The sequence below is a fragment of the Dermacentor variabilis genome, chromosome 1 (genome assembly GCF_050947875.1).
Source record: "Dermacentor variabilis isolate Ectoservices chromosome 1, ASM5094787v1, whole genome shotgun sequence".
In the NCBI taxonomy this organism is placed as follows: domain Eukaryota; kingdom Metazoa; phylum Arthropoda; class Arachnida; order Ixodida; family Ixodidae; genus Dermacentor; species Dermacentor variabilis.
This window is the reverse complement of record NC_134568.1, coordinates 197226763-197247215: the sequence shown is the minus strand read 5'-3', so window position 1 is coordinate 197247215 and position 20453 is coordinate 197226763. Positions and strand designations below refer to the sequence as shown.

Sequence of the window (20453 nt, the reverse complement as noted above, 5' to 3'; positions counted from 1 at the left end):
GACAAAATACTCAAAAGCATTCACACTGTGCCCTGTGAATTACTTGTACAACTCAACGAGTGTTGTGCACAGCTTGGAGGGCCTGTTGAACCACGACACACAACAAAAGTTCGTCTTGCATGCCGCTGGCCAAATTGGGAGCTTTAATTCCATGAAGCCCCTGAAGTTTTGCTTCAGCAGCGTAACACAATTGGCATAGCCGAGGTCAGGAAGTGCAATTACCTTTGCTGAGGTGGCCGTAGTTACTGGCGCATGCCCATAGTCTCTCCCGATTCTTGCGCACAAAGCGACTCGTGAGTCGGAAAAATCTGCTAGTGGAGTGTGCCGACTGAAGTAGTGGCTGTTTCAATGAATCACGAATCTCTTGAGCACTGGTTGTTGTTCTATACTTTTGAACTATTTCATGTCGAAAAGGTACCCCCATCCCCCCCTTTTTTTTTTCAATTCAGGTTCACGCACATTCCAAAAATATTAATTCGGATTCGGTTTGGTTTAAACCTAGTTACAATGACATTCAACTTTATTTGCACACCCATACTGAACACCTAACACAAGCAGTAATGTGACAAGGAAGCCCACCATGACAGCAGCTGGTCCTCCAATTGGTGGTGGCATGTGGTGGTGTGGTGGCTTGGGAACAGTAGCAAACATGTTGTAGTTTCCCCGGTCGTTAATGCCTGGGTGGATGAACCGACAAGAAGAACCCCACGTGCACTGCCCTTTGTTGAAAAAGCGGCAGATGGGCCGCGGCACCTGGGCAGCCTTACGTGCAGCTCCAGCGCCTCCACCAGCACCCTCAGGAAGTTCCCCTTCTTCCAAGTCATCGTCCTGCACCGACAGCTCAGTCTGTTGGGAGAGAGGTGGGGGCACAGCAAGAAGGTGATTCGAGGGCAGTTTCAAGATAGGGGGCAAATTAGGGACATAGCACCATTCACAGCACCAGTGCAGAATGCAGGAAATAATAATAATAATAATAATAATATTAATATTAATAATAATCTTTATTTCCATCAAAGCGATGAAGGGGCCGTGGGTAAAAGCTGGTGAACAGCTTGACTAGAGCCCATGCTCCCCTCTACAAGGCAATACAGGAGCATATATGAAACATAAAGGAATCTAACAAAAGACAATGCAAAATTCCTTCCTCAGGGTCCTCCGTTCAAGGATCGAAATGAGTCACAAAATAAAAACAACACGGTGCCTGATATTGACCGAGCAAGAATTGTTGATGCCTCTAGGCGTGGCGGAGATTTGAAACAACTCGCCGAGATGCTCAGCATAAACGTAAAAATTGCAAGGTCCAACTGCAGCGACAGACCGCGACATGCCTCTGAAAACGGGGGCTCCGTCAGAAAGTTTGGCGCCAACGGTGTCGTAGCAAGAACTGTCGACGAGAATCCAACGTTCATGCTGAAACAGATAAAGCGAACCGTTGAACAAGAAACACCTGGCCTCACAATCGGCACCAGTTTAGTTGACCGCCTCCTTGACGCACACACCTACTACATAAAATTAGCGACCCAGAGGCCGGTGGACTGCAACTGCTCCGACGTGAAGAAGCGAAAAGAGTATGCGCAATGGTTACAGACCAATGGGCCCCAGGTTTGTCGCTTTTATGTAGACGAAACAAATTATAATATATGGTGCTGAAGAAAATTCAGCCACACAAGAAAAGGCATGGCAGCGCTCCAGACGACGACTTCAACGAAAGGCGTGAACATCAACATCATCGCCTATATGTCAGCTCATGGAGTGCTGCACTGGCGAATTGTTGAAAGGGTCCATTGGATCGTATTCAATGACTTTCTCGCCAACATGTCTGCCTAGGTTGACTCTAAGGAGCTGGACACAGAGGCTGTCTTCATTTTCTATAATACTCCAGCTCAGAAGTGCGCAGAACAGGCAAACTTGGTCAGCTCGAACCATTCCATCAAGTGCCTACCGCCATACAGTCCTTTTTTAAATTCAATTGAAGTTTTTTCCAAGTTCAAATGTCAAGTTAAAGAGTACCTCAGGGAGCGGCGTGACACAGTGCTGGTGACTCCACAAGGAGTCACACAAAAGGAGCAAAGGCACTCGTGGCTTGTGAATGCTGCACAACATGCAACGCCACTTGTTCAACACATGGATTGCACGGCATTTGATAAGCACAAATTTTCTTTTGTACAGGCTGCACTAAGAGAAGAGGTTATGTAGTCATTCTCGGTTTGTTTGCATAAACCCATTCAGGAAGCGCATTGGTATCATCTGAAATCAAACACCGCACTGAATAAATTGCATGTTTTTGTTCAGATCTTACTGTATTTTTATACTTCTGGTGTCAAGGAAGATGTCTCATTAAACACATCACGAGGCTATTTTGCAGATTGACCTTCTTGCAGTCCATCCTTGATCTTTCTAAGAAAAGAATGCACACTCAATCCCACCCATCCGAGATTCAGCTAGTCTTCAATTTCCCACTTATATTTGACTAATGAGTGGCAATCAACAAAATATCACTGCATAGACTCATACTTTGATATCAGGTCGGTAGCATAACAAGGTTGCTGGTCATATTAAAACAATGGTTCTATTATGACCAATTCATCTGTAAGAAAAATGTGCGACTAAACGCGTATATGATTCCCTTGAAAAATTTATTTTTATATCAATGCCGCCCTTATGGGACAGTGCGTGCTAAGTATTCCTCAAGGCGACGCCATGTAAGTCACCATGGTAATACGGATTGCGCCTGTCAATTTGCCTCTCCTCTAGCCTGGTCCCTAGCACGAGTGCCTCGGAACAGCGCAGTGTGAGTCACTAGTGATCTCAAAACCATTTCTTTTGATCTACAAGTCAGCAGGTAAGGGGAGTTGATGCTCACATGCGACTGTGGTGACGTCACATGAGTCACTAGCAATCACATAATTTGACTGAGTGATAGTGAGCAGGATGGAATCCTTTGATGGCCATTTTGTTTGATATGCATGTCCGTGAGTTAAGAGAGTGCACGGTTGGGTGAGAACCATAGTGAAGTCATGTGAGTCAGTAGTGGTCACATCAAGGAACTGAGTGATAGTGAGCCGGTGTTGTTACCCACTGAAAGCCATTTCATTTGATATACATGTCAGCAGGTTAGTAGAGTGCATGGTTGGGTAAAAACCGCGATGACTTCACGTGAGTCACTACTGATCACCTCATTTGACTGAGTGATAGTGAGCTAGTTGCTAATCTTTGAAACCCATTTCATTTTACATGCAAGTCGGCAGGTCAGTACAGTGCATGCATGGGTGAGAACTGTGTTGACGTCATGCGAGTCATTATTGATCACGTAATTTAAATGAGTGACATTGAGCAGGTAGTTACCCTTTGAAAGCCATTTCGTTTTATATGCATGTCGTCAGGTGAGGAGAATGCATGCGTGGGTGAGAACCGTAATGACCTCACTTAACTAGTGATCACCTCATTTGATTCACTCACCGTCCCGTCTCACCGTCCCGTCTTAAGGAGGGACCCGGGGGTCTTTGGGACTGAAAATCAGCCCAAAATTCTAATTTTATATTTTCATTTTGCGCGTTCCTGATGAGTTTCAGCGCCTATCTCCATAATTTGGGTACAAAATACCGCGTAGCTTTTCCATTATCGTGATCTAAAGATGCAAATCCGCAAGTGTTGCCCTTTAAATTGGGGACAAATCGCACCCGATTTTCGCCTCGCCTAACTCGATAATTACGCGCTCTGCCAGCGGCATTTTGGTATCATTCAAAAGCTCGCATTTCTCACTTTCTTTATTAGTCGTCGGCAACATTGCCCGTGCTGCGGTCACGAAAGAAACAACAGAAAAAGAAATTCGCAGCGCATGCTATTATTGGCCAATTTGAGCATGTGACCAAGATGGCGAGTCATGATTGGCTCCAAGGACCACGAGCACTCAAACCATAGCTCAAACGACGAAAATAGCCACCATTTTGTATTAATCTCGCGACTGTGACGTTCGATATGCTGGAGGTCTGACAAAGTTTCGTTCCATGAATCGTTATGGGTGGAAACGTACAAGACGCAATATACTTCCAAAAGCGATTCAGCCGTCGTAGTCATGCACAGGATACCTGGCAGCTCGCTGCTGAAGTCGCATCACCGCCGAACGTCGACGCCTCAAAGCTTTGCCGCATCACGCATATCCACACGCCAGTTACACTCGCATAAGAATTGAACACGGCTGTCGTAACTGAAGAGGAAGTGAAAGGGAGTTAACCGAGGGGCCCGATTTTTATTAGTCATATCATAAGAAGCCAGCAAACACTGACACCAAGGACAACATAGGGGAAATTGTGTGTAATAAATGAAGTAAAGAAATGATAAATTAATGGAAATGAAAGTGGATAAAAAAAACACTTGCCGCAGGTGGAGAACAATCCCTCGAAATGCGAAGGTTGTGAGATCGTTCCCCACCTGCGGCAAGCTTTTCATCCACTTTCATTTCCATTAATTTATCATTTCTTTACTTCATTTATTACACACAAGTAATTTCCCCTATGTTGTCCTTGGTGTCAGTGTTTGTTGGCCTTTTATGATATGAATAGGAAGTGGATAAGATAAAAGCACATGAGAAAGCTACGCTCGATAAGATCGCATCTACGACAGCGAAAGATTTGGTGTTTCGTTGAAGATCCGACCGCCGATAGTGCAACAGCCTAGGTCGCAAGTTGTCCGTACGTTGTCATCGGACTTGCAGCAGTGAACAATCTTCTCGGCGTTTTCTTGTGTAATACTTGCGGTGGTTCTGCGTAGCTGCCGCGGAGTGATCAGGATTACAGTATCGCTACTAAAGTGAATGTGGTTTGCAAGATCTGCGGTGAGAATGCGCAGCGATGGAGCTCGCGGGGAATTGAGGGCCCGAAAACGTGCAATCCTTTTGAAGTGAACGTACATGGAGTGCATACTATGTTGTCGACCGGCAACAGCCAAAGGTCCATGAATTATAGCTAGTGCCTACTGATGGCCTTTACGGCCGTTTCTTTCAAACTGCACTTCAACATATCAGTTGTGAAATGTTTTTAGTTTCTTCAAAACCACAATTTTGATGATAATGCCGTATTGGAGGTGCATTATCTCTGCTTTTACTTGTGCTATCACTGTAATTCCTTTTTTTTTCCAGAAAGGCAAAGCTATGTAGAGTGCAAATAAGAGAACTAACGTTGTTGCATTTATTAGCAAATGTTTAAAAAACTTTTCTTTTTCTTAGCAGTTAGATGGATTTCTCTTACTGAAATTTGTAATGTTCTCATTTGATATAAAATTGGAGTAGAACACCATACTTGCTTATTTGCACTCTTTGTTAGTTCAGGGTGTCTACGAAGATGACATTTCCAAATTCCCTGAGTGACGCAGAACTATGTTTTATGTCAAGACGGGCTGAAACCACGTTGCCCGACACTGTCACTCTCTAGTGAGCATATAAAAAAATAAATAAAAAACTAGACTTCATTCAGTCTGAACACTAAGGAGCAGCGTTTATGTTATTCAAAAAGAGAATAGAAAGGAGAGGTTGGTAAAATGCACAGCAAATAAAATGTCTTCGAAAAAAACTGCAAATCGAGTCGGACACCCTCAAATACGAATAAAAAAGAGATGCATACAGAAGCAAATATTTTAGAATATCAGCTATTTCTATCAATTGATAGCAAGCTCAATGGCATGAGGCCCAAACTTAGTCACAATTGAGATTCTCTCTCAACAACTCGTAAGTCAACCGCAACTGTCCTGACATACTCGCAGCCCGCGCACGCCGCCTCAGTGTTGTGTTTCACTGCTGTAAAGAGTTTATGTTGGTTTGGATGAGGGACACCTGCATCTCAGCATCAGCCAACACTTCTTTTTTTTTTTTGTGAGCTCAATCTCCTTTAAAACGGTGGCAGCACGCTTACTTTCCCGTTCATTCCTCAATGTGTAGGTTCTTTCTGTTCTTATCCTCCTTCTGTCACTCGTTCACCCCAGGGACCATTTGAGGCATCTTCTTGGTCAGTTGCACAGTCCACGTCCGATTTTTCGAACACCCTAGGGGCCGCGAAAACATCAAAAAAATCGGCCAGTTGGAAAAAAAAAATACATGTCATTTACTGTCCTGAAGGGGCTCGAACCGCCACAGGCACATGCGAAAACGCCCTGAAGGCCTGTCGGTACATGTATTAGGCCTATCGGTGCTCGTACTGTAACAGGAGATACTGGATGCACACGTGTATAATTAAGGAATACATACTGCGTCCCGTGGCAATAGCCCCTTCCCACTCTTGTTATGCTTCACTGCAATACTTTTACGCATGGTTCACCAAGCAACATTTCTGTACAGAGACGAAGCTGACTTTCGGGAACTGGCATTGCGCAACGCACCGTGCTTTCCAAGCTTCTAATCCCATCGCGAGGACCACAAAGGCGGAGTTGGTGCCACTGCTGACAGCTGCGAATTCTTTCACAGAAAAACATGGCACTCAACGGCAAGAAGCTCACTAGCGAACGTCGAAGCAGCTAGGTCTAGCATTGCCGCAGTGGTGGCTACGGCTGCCAGCGGATCTGCGTGCGAGAGCACCGGTTTGAGGCGGCGAGGTAATCAAAACGGCAGCGGTGGTGGCTTTGATTAATGCCATTTCGGACCTGCGGTCACAGCAAAAATCCAGAAAATTGGACGACGAAGGGTTCTTGCGTCCCAAATTTCAGACGTTCTGATACATTTGACTCTATGGGGTACGTGGTAGTGCCAAGAAGCCGTCCAAATTATCGGGCATCCGGAAAGTCGGTTGTTGACTGTGCACTGGAAACTCCTCCAGCCGACGACAGGGTGTCAAAGACGATTCATTACGATTCCTGTCTGTTACTCTAGCCAGCATTACCGCGACTTTTGACCCTTTCAACAAAATTACCGCTAATTTTCCCTGATAGAGGCACAAATTCCCTGACTTTTCCCTGAGTTTTTCCAGACTACTAAAAATCCGAGAATTCCCGGTTTTCCCAGTTGGTAGACACCCTCAACATGGCTTACACCACAAGACCTATCAGGGCCATATGAACATGTTCAAGTGTGCAGCAGTGCTGCAACAGATTGTGAGGCTGCAAGTGTGGCCCAAATCACAGAACTTTAAAAGGACTTGGGAGACCCACCAGGGAACATAGATATCATTTATGGTGGAACATGGCTGATGCGTGGCCACAATTCACACGTCGCTCTTGGGTGTATCATTGAGATGTACACCGGGCTCGTCGTTGACCACGTCATGCTGTCAAACTTTTGCTTGGGCTGCTCACATGGTCCAAAACCTAATGAGCAAGGGTATGTGGCTTGGCACACAAAACATCTTACGGAGTGCCAGAAAAACATTGACTGTAATTCCAGGCAAATGGAGGCGCAAGCTGAACTGCTCATCTTTCAGAGATCCCTTGACAAGTACAAGCTGCGTTACACGACAATGCTCTCCGATGGTGACAGCAGGACATTCTACGCCTCGACGAAGCAAGCTGCTCAAGACTTCATCAAGATAGACAAGGAAGACTGCATCAATCATGTGCACAAGCGCATGGGAGCAGCCTTGCCTGGGCTGGTTGACAAAAAGAAGGCCCAAGGCGAGCCACTTTGGAGGAAAGGGACGGCTCACCCCGGATAGGATCAAGAATACAAATTATTATGGCTGGGTTCTGAGGAGTCACAAGAATGACATGCCAAGAATGAAGAGGGCAGTTGAGGCTACCCTGCGTAATCTGGGATCAAGCCCCAAAGACGAAGCATGCTTCACTGCACGGTGTCCTGAGGGCAGCTGCTGAAGCCATCACCCGATTCAACCAGGGTGCGACAAGAAGCAACACTGCAATAGCCAAGAAGCTGGGCTACAGTGCCGGCAGCTGTATGGTGCGCCGAAGCCTTGAAAAGGATTGTCGGAGGCTTCATATGTCCAACAAGGATTGCACAAACAGAAATGCTCTGACAGACAAGCTTGCAAAGAGGCACAAGCCAGCAACAGACTGCCTACAATCCTGGGGTTTTATAGGTCTAGGTGTGACCTGTGCTGAATGCACAATTGTGAGTGTTCAAGAGATATACATTGTTTTATTTTAAATTTGAATTCTGGGATATTACGTTACACAACCATGATATGATTCTGGATTAATTTTGACCACTTGGGAAGCGCTACAACACAAGCACATGAACTTGTTTGCATTTCGGCTCCACTGAAATGTGGCGACCACCAGTGAGATTTGATCTAGATTTTTTGTTGTAGCCATATACTTTGTGCAAAGGACATATTTTGTTGTGGCCATGAACGCTGTGCAACTTTATTTGCATAAGGCTGCCATTTGTGTGCCTTCTGTTCAACAAATAACTAAAATAGAAATGTGAAGTTCGTGGTGCTAGCGTTCTAGCATTGCTTTCAATGACTATGCATGATGTTGCAACCAATATCTCAGTGTTATTTTTGCACAATGGCCACATGTTGCCACATGCTACATGAACTAGTTGCTGAAAGACAGGGCTACATAGTGATGCAATTCATATTGCCATATTGTTAGGCCATTCAAAGTTAGTGAACTGAAAGCTCAAATTCGTTTTTCTCAGTTTAATTTTTTTGGACACCACACACTGCCTTATACATGTTCTTCATATGTTCTTTCTAATTATCAGCAAAATGTTTGGTATCAATATATTTGTGTCAAATGGATCTAGCCGGTGAAGCTATTTATTCATTTCTAAAGTTGTTGGCTAAATTCTAATTGCCACTAATTACAAATCGAGATATATATTGCAATTATTGCAATATATATATAATTATTGAGAATATATTGCAATTATGTTTGCATCTGTTTTTTTTTTTTTTTCGCATTATAAGTGCACTGAGAACTATAAATATAGCATCACCGGCCAGAGCTACTCTCTGGTGTTCTGGCCGTATACTTCGTTTTTGCTTTTGACAAAGTTAAGTTTTTGAAAAGTCCCGTAAGAAATTGACTAAATTTCTGTATTAAAAATTTTCAAAACATTTGTTCTAAACAAGATATACAAAATCTAATTAGATATTTCCAATCAGCAGAAAAAACTGAACAATACTGTTAAATATCATCCAGTTCACGCTAAAATTAACGAAATTGGTTTTGGAACCCCCCCCCCCCAGCGCTCCGCATAAAGCGGGCAATTTATTATAAGGTTTTAAAAATGTGTATGGCTACCAATTGCAGCGACACCACTCCCGTGTTTTCAGCCACTCTCTACCAATTGACATAGTTATCCCAATTGCTGTCAGTTGGGTAAGCTATCTGATTGGCTACATAGGTCGTGCCATCTATAATTTTTCCACCTTTATGGAGAGCAAATGTTTGTGATTGTTGGAAAATTTGTTTCAATAAAAAAGGAGTAACAGAAATAGAATACACAATGACAATTTATCCCTACAGTCAAGCACTTCCGACACACAGGAAGTGATCTGCTTGTCTTGCAACATTCTCCGTGTTGACGCAAGCTGCCCAGTCAATGCTGGTCTCAAACTTTCTTTTCACGAGCACTGTGGATCACCCTTGTTACGGTGTGGGCTGCAAATAATGCAACTGGCAACATGTCAAGGTGCGACATTGTATCTGTCTGCAAGGCAACATGCGAGTGGTGTGGCTGCAGCGCATCGGGCTGCCGGTATCCTATTGGCGCCAGTATCAGCACGTTTGCAGGCGTCATTTCACGCTGGAGGATTACTGCTACAATAGAGTTTAGCGTGTCCAGATTTCATGTAAACGCAAGCAAAAATGTGAACGGCCTACACGGTGCAGACACCGGTGGCACAGAGTTCAGACAGACAAACACAAAGCTAACATGGCAGTAACCCAAGTGTATTCTATTTTACTGCTGGTGTAAATTTTTCGGCAGGAGCATAATCGTGAATGCTTCGTCTTTCTAACACTTTCATGACCGCAGGAAAAGCGGTAGTTTTTGGGTAGTCTGGTTATTATTTTTTTCCTGCCAAAGGAAATGATTTAAGTTGAAGTGTATGGTATCAAACTGTAGAAGAAATTGTCTTTCCAACGGTATTAATTTCAAACAGCATATTTATTAATAATGGCACGAAAAAAATTATCAGAACAAAAAAATCTCAACAAGAACGAGAAAGATTGATAAAAACATCAATGCTGCTTTGCACAAAAAAAATATTTTAAAAAATCGAAATTTACATGTTCAACAAAAGGGCCATATGAAATCAGCCTGTAAATATTAGTTCTGTATCTACAAAAGTTCTTCAGGTACACAGGAAAACATTAGACCTAGTGTCTATCGTGCGAAGCAGTTTCTCGAAGTTAAACAGAGGTTAGCTGCACGTTTCACAGAAAACGTGTTTTCTGCTCAACTTTTCTTTCTTCATAGCACAGTTTACAGTTTCTATATCTTTCCATTTTTTGTGGTTGATGCTGATGGACTTGAGGTGCACTCCGAGAGGGAACAACAGGTGCGACTGGGGGGTCTGCAAGATGTGGCTCATCCTATCCCAGCAGCTGGTCAATAAGTTCTAGCCTGAAGGCAAACTGGTCGAAGTGCAAACTTCTCGATAATTCTGGGACTTCTGGATGCTGCCGGCGATGCTCGTTAAACATTATAAAGCTATTTACTACAGCTATATCGATACAGTGGAAAAACAGTGTCTTCCATCAACGCACGGACTTCATAAGAACTTTGTAGGATCCGATGAGCTGGTCGGATTTATCCACTCCAAGCATGCCCCCATTCTATTTCTTGATTAGCACAGGCTTCTTCACAGAAACTTCTGTCCACATATTCCCGACTTTCTTCGCTTTGCAAGGATGAATTTGTTCGCTGTGTGCTCGGTAGACATCATATTCACAACCCGCCTGTCTTTCCATTGCAGTTACAAAACATTCTGCTGCCGCAGCCATCGAACCTCCCCTCTTTTCGCTTTCTTTTCCCACTCTGTGTCTTTCAGTTCACTTAAAAAGCCATGCCGATCTTTCTGCATTGTCCCACACGCAAGTGTCTTGTGCTCCAGTAAATGAACAAACAAAGATGTGGAAGTGTAGAAATTGTCTAAAAAAATTATGTAACCCTGATCAACATAATTTTCGCACAGCTGCATCACAACATCGAATGCCAAACCTCGCATGCTAGGTTCTTTGCGCTTTCCCGTATAGACGCTGAACTGAACAGTATCCCGTTTCCGAATCTGCCAAAACCCATAATTTGTAACCCCATTTGATCACTTTATCCTTCATGTACTAGCGATTTCCGGACCGACCTTTTGATTTCACCATTCTCTCCTCGACGGAGAGGTTTCGACACGGTTGAAAAAATAGCGCAGAAGAATCGTTGACGTGCTGAAGCAGAGAGGATATGCGGTGAAGCTTGCCATGGGATGCGACGGTCGTCTTCTCTGGATAAGACACACTCAGGAAGGCAAGCAACGCCTTGTGCCGTTTCCCTGGCATCACTGTAGGTGGAAGAAGGACTGAGAATAATCTGCGTGTGCTCCAATAACAATGCAAGCGTGGGACTAGCACGATTCCCATGTATACAAGTCCGATGAACTTGAGCATCTCCTCTTCAGTGACTTCCTTCCACGATCCATCTCTCTCGCTGTACGTGGGCTTCTCGAAAATATGCATCCATGCATACTTATTTGTGTTGTTGCATATCTCCCTGATGACTTCGGAGGTGAAAAACAACAGGAAGAAATGGACGGCTCTTACGAACCGCTGCGCAGCACTCCGGAGCGCGATTCCAAGGTCCACTCCCGGCGGTCTTCGTGGACAAAACTCCACTCTATGCGCGGCCGCCGGCAAATGGTCCCGTCCGAACGACGCTGACACCCTGCAGATAAGAACTGTAACATTTAGAACACGCCGGAAATCCTTACGACGCAATAACACAGTCCGAGAAAAAGCAAAACTCACTGGCGGATACCTGTCGATGTTCCGGGGCGGTTTGCCGCACTTAACGTCGTCTGTACTGAAGTCAGACGAAATAATAGTCAGCTTCCGAGTCTGTGCTGCTACGATCATCCGCAAATTCGAGCCCAGATGCGTCGGAATCCGTCGAAACTGGCCGTTTCTGTGGAGTGGACGCGCGTGACGTAGATGCCATCTCGGAAACGAGCGCTCGTCACCCCGACTATACAGACGCTTTAAAAATCCCCATGCGGTGGAAAAGAGAAACAAATCTGAAACTGATAAAATAGTCTCTCTTTAACCCGTTCGATGGCGCTAGCTGCCCGAAGCGCTCGGAGAGGCACCAAAATTCGAACTTGTACCACCGAGAACAAACTGTCGACGGGAATAGGCACGGTCACGAAAGTATTAAAGGGACACTACAGGCAAACAAAGTCAGGCTAAAGTGATAGATTAGTGCTTGAGTATCTCCAAGGCGTGAATATTATCGTGAACAGAGCCTTAATAATCAAGAAATTTAGGCAAATGCAGGACATGATTAGAGACTCCCCTGGGACGTTCCAGTACTTGCCCGATGACAAAAGCACTCCTCAGTTAAATTCTGTCACTTTTACTCAACCACTCGTAGCAAAAATATCCTTGTGTTATAAGACGAAATTAAATGCTATTTGACCAGTTCTATTTCATTTTTAGAAAAAGGAACTCATTAAAATTACCCTTGACAACGTGGGCGGCCGAAATGTTTCGTTTTCGCTCAACTCCTCGCTGCGAACACTTTCACGTTCCAGTAGTTTCGTTATCGCATAGTGCTGCGCTGGTTTTGCTGGCTTGTGAAACTCGCACCAACCCAAGTAGCGGAGAATTCAACTTCCATGTCACGCCAAGGGATGCCCGAAGGTCTTCGCTACTTGACCAAAAAGCAGCTACAGCGGCGAATCCACCGCTCTGTATTGGCTCGGTACCGCCGCCTGTCAGGCGCCGTTTTACTCACCAATGGCAGCAAAGGGTGGTGATGGCGTACGCAATGTCACCACTCCCCCTGTTCGTTTGTTGGAGATTTGAATTTCGAAAAAGGTATTCGGACTCTTTAGATGACATTTTCTCGTAAGCTAAGTCTTTTCTTGGCACAAAACAAGCATTGCGAGGTTTCTGGAATGGTATTTAAACAGTCCACATCGACATAATATTTGCCTTTCGTGTCTCTTTAAAACAATGCTTAGTTTTCTTTTGGCTGAAGAATCGTCATATAAAAAAACATATGGGGTTTTACGGGCCAAAATCACTTCCTAATTATGAGGCACGCCGTAGTGGAGGACTCCGGAAATTTTGATCCCCTGGGGTTCTTTAACGTGCACCTAAATCTAAGTACACGGGTGTTTTCGCATTTTGCCCCCATCGAAATGCAGCTGCCGTGGCCGGGATTCAATCCCGCGGATCGTCATATAAGTGATGTGATTTCATAAGACATTTATATGTCGCATGCATTAAATAAGTGTTCCCACTCTTTGCAGTTTGACTGAAAACAAACAGCAACAAAAAAGACAAAGATAACCTACATTATATAAGTTCCCTTTATTGGAGCCCAGTAGCCAATAAATTGTAAAACTCACACCACTGACGTCAGACACTTCACCATCATCTTCAGCCTCCCCCTCTTCTAGGTTGTCTGCCTGAAAAAGCAAAATAAAACCATAATCAATAAATAAGAATAAAATTATTTGTAAGTGGTCCATGCATCAAAAATGTATCTCAATTACAATTATTTTTCTAAAAAAGAACCACCAAACATTCCAATTTTTTTTTGTCTGATCCACTGTGAACAGCTTTCCTCATTGTGTTATCAACAGTTCATTTGTTATTTTCTGTTGTCTGTCATTATCATTTTTTCATGTTTTTAAAGTTGCAAATAAGGATGGCCACAGAAGCCGCTAAATTAAGTTTCTTGGAACAAAACTAAAGCGTACTTCTGTTGTGCACAATGCAACACATCTTTCCTGGTGCTGCAAGGAAATTTTAGAGGAGCCGGCAGCAAAGTATTCTCATCGAACTGTGTCCACACAAGAGAGGGCAGCAGAAACTTAAAGCTATTCCTCGCAATCATCAGAACCAAGTTAAAGCTCCAAACATGATTCCCTAAAGCTTTAAAGTTGAATATGTTTACTTGAAATAGAAGAAATGTAAAAAAACACGATTCTGACATTGACAAATGCGACCGTTGTCACTACAGCCGTTGAAGTCCATGCCGCCATTTTTAAAACCCAGTGGCACCAGACTTTTCATGTGTTACTATAGTGTACTAGATTGGGGGTAATGGGCCGAGGGGGGACATGGGCAATGTGCACGTGTGAAGCAGAAAATCTGGAAAACCTTTTCGGCCCTGAGGCAGTGCTATGGAGCTTTTCCCCTGGGACTCGCCGTGATACTGCTGCGCTCGCGCGTTGGCCCATTGGCCCTCTATCTTGCCTGCACTTGTTCCCGTATTTGTGTTGTTCTGTGTTTTGTGCACGCATCTGTTATTCCGTGTACAGCTTTTCTCTGACCGATGAGGTGACATGATGAAGCCTTGATGGAAGCACTACTGCTTTGTTCCCGGTTTCAGAACTGCATATAGCTGCGTGAAGAACACGCCGAAGTTGTCTGGTGTCCCCGAGGGCGACGAAAGGGGCTGTGTTTGGCAGCGTAACCTTCATAGTGTTAAGCCCCTGGAACTGACCGACGCTGTGTGTGAGTTACAAAGTACATACTTCCGCGACTACATTCACATCATTGAGGAAACGGAAGTGCTGATACCACGTGGAAAGCCCTCACTTTCACTGGACGCAGTACCCACCATTCTGCCGAATGTTCCAAAGTGCCTGCCGAAAGTGCCAGTACACAAAAGACTTCCAAGGAAACAGGTGTGCGCAGAACCTGCAGAGTGCGGCTCGTCTAAGAAACCTTGCTTACAATTTGATAAGCTTCAAATGGATGGGACGGCAATCGACGTGCAGTACATGACGTCTGACATATTAAATGTGCCTCAACCGACAGAGCAGTTGGCTGCTCACAAAATTCCTAACTATGGTGGTGCTGCTTATGTTCGGACCTATTTTAACAGTGCGTCTCATGCTGTTATGATCGAAAAAACCGTCTTCATGAACTCTGGAAGTACACAACGCAATGTTGTCTGCCAGAAGTATGCTCTCCCTACGTTAATATCAGAACCACTCTCGGACACCATGGAAGAGGGTAAACACGTGCTGCAAGAGTTTTCATCCTGTTTTACAGCAAAGCTGTCTATGGCTAGGATACAGAGATTCCTTCATGGCGTGACGTCGACAGAAAACTATCATCTATGTCTGACATCTCTGTAAGGCAGAGGCTACAAGCACTCAGCAAAGGGAAGTGAGCAGTGCATACATTTTTTGGAATCAAGCATACAACATATTGAACAGCATACGTTTCAATAAAGAACAAGCTCAAAACAAGCATCTGAACTGCGTGCATAATTGATGATAAGGCGCTCCTGAGCGTACATGCAATGTGAAGGACGTTTCTCTCCCCGCATACATTTCCAGGGAAAGATTACTGTTGCGCAAGCTGCGGCAGCGACGGCAGTTTGATTGTTGCATATGAAGCAGGGAGTGACGTAACTACACTTTTGTACGTAAAAGAAGTACCCACCTAGCAACTGATTTCTGTTGTGACAGTGCTAGTGGAAGTTAGGCCACGTATAATAAGGACTCCTGAAGAGCAGCCTGCACATGCGGCGCAGCGAATCTCTCTTCTCTCTAGTCTACTCTTGTAGGTGCAAGAAGTAGCGGCGCAAGCCAAGCCTCAGGCCGTTGTAACGTCATAGGCTAATAATTAGATAAAGTGCTTATGATTGTCGCTACATGAATAATTTTAACCTATGTCGCAATGGGTAGTCGTTCTAGTTGTCGTTTACAGCTTTGCTGTCCAGCTACCTTTACAGTGTGGATTGGAACCAAGTTTTTATGGGTAAATAAAGCCCTCTTTGCAAACTAAACTTGTGTGTACATTAAATGTTTTCTTTTCAGTGCAGGTTCTGATAGGCCAGTCGTAGCACTAGCACATTAAAAAAAATTAAATTATCGGGTTCTACGTGCCAAAACCACTTCCTGATTATGAGGCACGCCGTAGTGGAGGACTCCGGAAATTTAGACCACCTGGGGTCCTTTAACGTGCAACTAAATCTGAGTAAATTAACGTGCAACTAAATATAAGTACACAGGTGTTTTCGCATTCCACCCCCCTCGGAATGCTGCCGCCGTGGCCGGGATTCGATCCCGCCACCTCGTGCTCAGCAACCCAACACCATAGCCACTGAGCAACCACGGCGGGTAGCACTGGCACATGTTTGGACTCTATGTACCAATGAAATGTTTTTAACTTGCATCCCCTCGCAAGCAAAATAAAGAGAGAGAGAGAGAGAGCAAGAAAACGAAGCAGCTCGGTTTCATTCCTCATTTTCTCTCTCTTCTGTATACAGTCGCCGACCATAAAGTCGTACACTAATAATCTGGAGATGCTCGGTAATTCGGACGGCTTCGCGGCCCCGCCAATGTCCCCATAGACTTAATGTATAAAGACGACTAACATTTCATATTTCATTATCTACATTGGTTATCCGGACTTCATCCATGGCTGTGCGTACACCGACTCTCCCACCATTATCTCCTCTGGCCACCTCGACAAGACATCAAGTATGGCCTCGGAAATTACACGCTAGATGGTAACCCCCGAGGCCTTGCCTTGATCGCAGCAATGTGCCTCAGAGATTTAACTGCAAATGCCGATCTTGGAGGCTTTGCCTGAATTGTGAGTTCGCATCAACATCGCGATCATCACATCCATTCCAGCACCACTGTGGATGGCCTGTTCTTGTTTGTTGAATTTGCCTTCCAGACAGCACTCTGCTGGCTCCAAGAAGTCTTTCTCGTGAATTTATTGACAATCTGCATCAAATGACATCAACGGTGCCATCGCATTCAGACTCCGAATGAGACTTCAGTCGCAGTCTGAATGAGCCCGGCTCCGTAAATGAAGAGCCTGAACTGCCGCCTACCACAATGAGCTCAAATGCAGACATCATCATTGATGACGTGCTAGGCTGCGGTGTGTTGATTCCTGAAGCAGTTACATTTGAAGACTTCACAGACGTTGTCAGCACGGTATCGTCATGTGCCAAACTGAACAATGACAGAACAATTAAGCAAGTTTTCCCACCATCAAACCGCGACTCTAACTCGGATGATGATGATGTGCCGTGAGCTCCGGAGCCTTCAGATGCGGATCTGACTCGAGCCTTTGCAGTGCTGCATCAGCGTACTAAGACAACAAAAACTGGCAGAAATACAGGTGGACCTGGTTGCACGTAAGCGGAAGTGCATGCATCAATGAACTGACCACTTCTTCCTTGCACAGGGGTCTTTAAACGTAAATAAATTAAAATAATGTTTTTTGGGTACATTCATTTTTTTCGGACATTGGATCGTTCGGACTTATTTACATTCCCCATGAAGTCCAAATTATCAGTCGTAGACTGTATTAGAGAATGCAGTGGAGCGTATTGAAATGCAGATTTTCACCCGGGTGAGGAGACATCCGATGCTTATGCATACATGAATGGCCCAGGTGAAAGGCACACCAGGGCCACCTGCACGTTTCCAAGAAAACTGCTTCACCACAGAGCCTCCCCTTGACCCACTACCCCTAATCTAGTACATTATAGTGTTAATGCTCCCCCACCCCCTCATAAAAAAAATTTCTCAGAAGCTGGTGCTATCTAGTAGCGCAACATTCACAACATGATAAAACTGCCACCACTCGTATGCAGCACTATGAGGCACTTGGCAGACAAAAGCAAATCCTGGATAAGTGAGACTTGTCCACAGCATAGAAAGGGTCACACCTAATGTAACTGCCGCATGGTCTCCACAAATTGTGCATCTCGGCATAGATGCTCCAAGTCATGCTGCATTCTTGGAGACAATGCATGAGGAGCAGCTAAAACTGTTTTTGAAGTGTGCAGCCACTATTGTTTGCTACTGGTGCTTCTAAGCATCCAAAGAAGCACAAGACATTTTCTCGAGAAGGATAAATTGTGTAGCACCTTCAGCTAAGTTTTCAAAGGTAGATTTTGCAACATGAATTTTATTGCTCTACAGAAACTCTTCCATATTAGTTTTGAGCATTTGACCTTCTCAAGTTCACTGAATTCAAGCTGAAATGCTTTAAATGTCCTCTCACCAATTTTGGGCACTATAAAGAGACAAGCATAGTGTGTAATCATGCAGTGACAATAATATCTCCGAAGTAATGGTATACACCAATATACACCACAAAAGCAGCTGAAAAATTTAATGACAGCTTCCATGCCTTTCTTCTTGGAGTAGCCACTCTCCCCGTCAACCCAGCCATGTCACAGCTCTCGCATCCATAATCACAAGTATAGTGCCCTTCAACCAAGCTAGGGTAACCATGCTTTCAAGGCATGTCCCCAGAGTGCTTCATGGCAAAGCAGTGCAGTGTACGACGGCAGAGGCCTCTGAGATGGCACCATGATAGTACTGCACCTGCACCAGTGCTATCTTGGAGGCCACGACGGCAGCACTAGTTTTTGTGCAGTTCTCCATACAACACCACGTGCAATCTCAGAGGCCACTATGGCGGCACTCTACTTTTTGCACACTTCTCTGCAAGCACTACGTGCAATGTCGGAGGCAACAATGGCGGCACTAGTCTTTGCACAGTTCTCCGTGCGGCATGACGTGCAATCTTGGAGGCCACAATGGCAATACTAGATGCAGTACGCCTATTTGGACGATTTAGATAAATTTGGACCAACAGACGCTCAAGCATTGCTAGCGTTTCGTTGCTGTTGATATCGACACGGCCATATTCAGCGTGAAAGCGGCATGATGCACCCGATGCACCATTGTTACATGAAGTTGCATTGGAGAATTGGAGGCTGCTACACCATTATTGGGAGATCACGGTTCACTCAAGCTTTGTTTACATCATGGCTGATAAATATTCGTGATGGCGTTCTACCTTTAGAAATTCTTACTTTTAGGTACGAAACGACATCAAAAATGTAACTTCACTTCTCTCTGTGTGCGTGTGGCTGATGCTGCAGCCAAACAGATAGACTTTTGCAAAATGCTAAAATGCCACAGTAGTTTCTGCATCCAGCCCACTAGAATGCTTCGCTATCATATACAGAATCCACTTGTGTCCCCCGCGATAGTAAAATATATCACGAACTTTCGAAGAAATAATGGTTGCAGCTGCGCTTGTAGTTTTGAAATGGCTAGTAATTGGATCTGGCTGGGCACCATTTCGAAAGAGCGACAACACCACATTTCATTCTTTCCATGACATTTTGAACAGAAGCATACAGCTTCATGCAAAAGAATGCAAAAACAAAAATTAAGATAATGAAAATACAATACAATACAATACCATCTAGTTAAGGCCCCTGCAAACGCAGCCTTTTAAGACAGCATAAACTTTACATCCAAATTTAATAAATAGTCAGCCGATCTTTCTGAAAAATATACGGAATGAACTTCAAATGCTGTCCGTGCCTATGTGCTACTTGTAAATGCTTGCTCATGCATAATATCTTGAATATTCTAAGTGTTACAAAAATGAGTCGTAGCAACAATGCAGTGCCTTTGCAGCTGCCGCTCTTTTCGCTCACCTTTTCCTTAAGAGTTAACATAAACTTTATGCTTTGAGGTGACCAGATTTGATTGGATCTGCAAAAGAGTGACGTCTCCGTATACAGTAGACAAGACCGTCACCACATTGGCGATCTCCGCCAATGAAGATCGCCATGGAGTTTGAAGGAACTAACCACATTTCTTTGCACCACTTGGTCCTCGCGAAAGTACAGGAAGTGGTGCTGAGCACACAAATGCAAAGCCGTACTAATACACACAAAGATGCAGCAATGTCTCCAAGACACACTTGTTCAGTGGACACACTACGTGCAGAATGACAACTTAAAAAAAAAATGGATCTTGCATCAAGTGATTGTGACGATAGCATGACCAGAAAAAGAAAAATGTGGCATCCTCAGGAATGTTTCGACAGCCAAGGAAGCCAAAGATGGGAGGATGATGCGCCCCATAGAGTTTCTCACTATAACACTTAGAGGGAAATCTGGCGCCATCATTTATGGTAGTTTCCTAAAGGGCGCTGTGCCGACATCGGAATGATGGTACCGTATTTACACGATTGTAAGTCGACCCCTTTTTTAAAATTTGAAAGTCTGAAGTTGGGGGGTCGACTTACAATCGAAACCAAAACATGGCCGCGCCAAAAAAAGCGATACAAACAAGAGCTACAACGTAGTTACAATTTTATGTTTGCTCTATGGCCCTACCCATATCTTTTTGCTATCCCGCGTGTTTGTTCGCTTTTCGGAAGGGTTTTTCAACATTTTTGAGAGTCTTACAGTGCATGCAACACTTATGGGGGGGGGGGTGTCGATAGTTGATGGAAGCGCCGCTGTTCCCATTTGCGGCGGCACCCTCAGAACG

General features: G+C 44.4%; 1 protein-coding gene across 9 annotated transcripts in view; it reads right to left on the bottom strand.

The window, feature by feature from the left end:
* LOC142590546 (uncharacterized) overlaps positions 1-20453 on the bottom strand; it is a 278657-nt gene that overhangs the window by 190315 nt on the left and 67889 nt on the right. For all 9 annotated transcript variants that reach the window (XM_075702763.1, XM_075702757.1, XM_075702796.1 and 6 more), the window contains 2 exons: positions 13512-13571; positions 580-846 (listed from right to left, as the gene is read on the bottom strand). In XM_075702763.1, the coding sequence (XP_075558878.1) occupies positions 580-846; positions 13512-13571 (327 nt within the window). The remainder of the gene's footprint in view (positions 1-579; positions 847-13511; positions 13572-20453) is intronic.